The sequence below is a fragment of the Orycteropus afer genome, unplaced genomic scaffold (assembly GCF_000298275.1).
Source record: "Orycteropus afer afer isolate SDZICR_OR568_19922 unplaced genomic scaffold, OryAfe1.0 scaffold00267, whole genome shotgun sequence".
In the NCBI taxonomy this organism is placed as follows: Eukaryota; Metazoa; Chordata; class Mammalia; order Tubulidentata; family Orycteropodidae; genus Orycteropus; species Orycteropus afer.
This window is the reverse complement of record NW_006921854.1, coordinates 4,381,262-4,384,781: the sequence shown is the minus strand read 5'-3', so window position 1 is coordinate 4,384,781 and position 3,520 is coordinate 4,381,262. Positions and strand designations below refer to the sequence as shown.

The 3,520-nt window shown below is 48.3% G+C and overlaps 1 protein-coding gene across 1 annotated transcript in view; it reads left to right on the top strand.

Moving 5' to 3' along the window:
* Positions 1-1,592, top strand: part of GALNT12 (polypeptide N-acetylgalactosaminyltransferase 12) — a 65,002-nt gene extending 63,410 nt beyond the window's left edge. The window contains exons 11-12 of the mRNA XM_007950337.1: positions 556-702; positions 1,452-1,592. Coding sequence (XP_007948528.1) covers positions 556-702; positions 1,452-1,592 — 288 coding nt within the window. The remainder of the gene's footprint in view (positions 1-555; positions 703-1,451) is intronic.
* The last annotated feature ends 1,928 nt before the right edge of the window (positions 1,593-3,520 follow it).

Sequence of the window (3,520 nt, the reverse complement as noted above, 5' to 3'; positions counted from 1 at the left end):
GGGTTTGAACCGCCAGCCTTCTGCTTAGCAGTCAGGTGCCTTAGGCACTGTGCTACCAGAGCTCCTCTCATATAGATTACTGCCTTTGAAATCTATAGGGCAGTTCTCCTCCATCACATAGGGTTTCTATGAGTTGAAATCAACTCAGCAGGACACAACAAGAGTGCAGTCAAAGGAGCCCTGGTGGAGCACAGTGAGGTGCTCAGCTGCTAACCAAAAGGTTGGTGGTTTGAACCCCCCAACAGCTCTTCAGGAGGAAGACCTGGCAATGTGCTCCTATAAAGATTACAGCCTTGAAAATCCTATGGGGCAGTTCTGCCCAGTCACACGGGGTCACTGTGAGTCAGAATGCATGCATTCAGCAGCAACTGGCAACAACAGAGTGCTATGGAGACACGAAGAAGCCATTGATCAGACAGGCTAGTGTGGGGATTGGGGGTGAGGAGAGACTGCTTGGGCCCAGCACCCATGCTCTTGTGACCCCAGCTTCTTGTCCAGTGATTTCCTTCCTTCTGTCGGAGGGTAACACCATCACGTTGGCTGCTCTGTTTCCAGTTTTTCGAGTACACGTCCCAGAACGAAATCCGCTACAACACCCAACAGCCAGAGGCCTGTGTGTCTGTGGCGGCAGGGTCAGATGCTCTCTCCATGGAGCTCTGCCAGGAAGCTGTCCCCGAGGAGCAGAAGTTCATCTTGCAGGAGGTGAGTGAGTGAGCTCGTTGTCCCCTTGCTGTCAGTCTCATGGGCTGCGAAGGGGTGCATGAAAGTCAGACGTTGTTGCTGTGCGTGTGAGCAGGTCTCCGGGAGGCGGCTCCGTGGGGGGCTCTGGGAGCCTGGGAGCATCACAGGGAGCCTGAGTGGGCAGAAGCTTTCGAGTCCCTAGCTTCCAGCGAGGTGCTGCTTCCTCGCTGCTTGCTCCCTTCCAGGCTTTTCCGTGTCCCTTACACCTTGAGCTGGGGTGGGCTGTAGTGGAAGCTCTTACAAACTCCCTCGAAGATGAAATGGGGTTTAAATGAGTGAAACTCTATGAGGATAGGGATGTGAGGTTAGATCTAGGGTAAGTCCCTCCACTTCTATGAGCCTCATTTCCCCTAGCTCTGAGATGGGGATGGAATCCTTGCAGGGTGCAGTTAATGGACTTGCTGCCAACCCATAGACCTCCAGCCAAAGGTGCCTCGGAAGAAAGCCCTGTGAGTCTGCTTCCACAAAGCCAGCCCTTGAAGACCCCTGGCGCACAGTTCACTCTGACGCACATGGGGATGCTGTGGTCAAAGCTGACTCGGTGACAGCTGGCTGGGAAGTTGTCCAGTGCAGTGACCCCTGCATAAATAATCCTGAAATGACCCAAATCACACCCTGGGCTCATAAGAACATGTTTTAAGGAATAGTACATTTTCCTGAGGAGTGACTTGCACTTCTGTTGAAAACATACTATCTACTGTTCTTCATAGGATGGTTCTTTATTTCACGTACAGTCCAAGAAATGTGTTCAGGCAGAGAGGAAGGCATCCAGTGACAGCTTCGTGCCACTCTTACGAGACTGCAACGACTCGGAACACCAGAAGTGGTTCTTCAAGGAACGCGTGGTATAAGTAGCCCTGTGCCGGAGCTCACTGAAGGGCCCTGTGGGCCCGTGGGCTCTGTGCCCAGTGGGGACTTTGCTAAGGACAGTGGCCGAGCCACTGAAACCTGGCTGCTCTACTTTTATAAGGAACTCATTTTGTGAAAATGATGTTTGGGATTTAGTAAAAATGTGAATAAGCTTTGTACTAGGGTTGTGGAAACTTTAAACTGTTCTCAAATACCCTATTTTAAAGGGATAATCATAACACGTAACTTTTGGTACTGTATTCAGAGAATTAAAACCTTGGAATGTTTTTCTATCAAGATGTATATTTTATTCCCTCTAGCAAAAAGAAAGATTGAATATTGGTGTTTTCAAGGAGTCCCAGATCTGAAGGTGTTTGCACACGTGAGAATCGGACTCATGTACTGCACTTTGCGTAAACTGATCGTACCTCAAGTGTTGGGTCAAATTTTTTCTCACTGTAGAGAGACAGACACTAGGAACATTGTATTGATTCCTTCAGGTATTGGAATAGTCTATTTAAGAAATAATGCTATTTGTTTTATGTGTTGGTACCATAATAAAAACTCCAGTTAATGTTCATGTCTGCCAAAAAGGACTAACCAGAGCCAAAGCTTGAAGGAACAGTTGGACATCTCGTGCAAATAAGACAAGCGTCCATTGTGTCCACCACCGAGGGTGGGCGTCTAACAAGGTCTAGCTGTGGTGTGGCTGGTTGCTTTTGGTAATTGCTAACTATGACTTTCAGGAGCCCTGGTGGTGCATTGGTTAAGCATTGAGCTGCTAACCGAAAGGTTGGGTGTCAGACCTACTCGGCGCCTCTGGGAGAAAGACATGGTGGTCTGTTCCTGGAAACATCACAGCTCTGCCCTGTCACGCGGACATCACTGCGAGTTGGAATTGGCTCGACAGTACCTGATGACAACACTTTGACTTTAAAACATGTTTATATGATTTTTACCACACAGGAGTGTTAGGGAGAGACTTAACATTCCACGTGACATTCACTTTTCAAATTTGTTCATTAATGATGTCTGGTCATCTGTTAGATTTCGTGTGCAGTAGCTGCTGCTGCAAGTTCCCTGAGTCTTTTGATTTGTGAATAATCCCAGGTCAACTTTTGAGATTTTCTCAACTTGATGGAGCCAACATGAATGGAAGACAAAATTGAGAGCACTGTAGCCTCTTGCAACCAATCAGGTATAAGAAATGAAGTCGATGAATTATGCAGTCGATTAAACACTATCAACTTGTGTCTCGGGCTCTTTTTTAACGCACAGTCCCCCCTCTGAGGCGACCCAGCAGGGACCACTTCAGTAGTTACCCAGAAACAGCTGCACTCGCCCTGGCTTGGGTCCATCTGACGCGTCTGAGTCGTTCCTCAGTGGTGAAATAGGGACAGTGATACTATGCTCACAGGGCAGTGGCAAGGATTGGGTAACATAAAGCAGGGGAAGATTTAGCTTAGTGCCAGGCACACAGTGTGGGTCCATCAAATGTCAGCTTCTGTTTCCATGAGTAAGGAGCCCTGATGACAGTGGCTAAGTGCTCAACCACTAACCGGAAGGTTGGTGGTTCGAACTCCCCCAGCGGCTCCGCGGGAAGAAGACCTGGTGATCTACTCTGTGAAGATGACGGCCCAGAGCTCCTTCTGGGGCCAGCTCTGCTCAGGCCGTGAAGTTGGTATGAGTCGAAAATTAACTCAATGGCACCCAACAACGGTTTGCATAAATGTGCTTTGTAAAATGTAAAGCAATAAACATCAGTGTTTATTCAAAAGCAGGTATCCAGTAATTTAGTTATTTTATCTTTATGGGATTAAAAGCTCCTCGTAGGCTGAAATGCAGTGTGACCTCCCTCCAGTGCAGTTTGGTTCACTCCTGAGTGTGACGTGCTGTGGGCTGAGCTCCCCCCATTATGGTTCACTCCTGA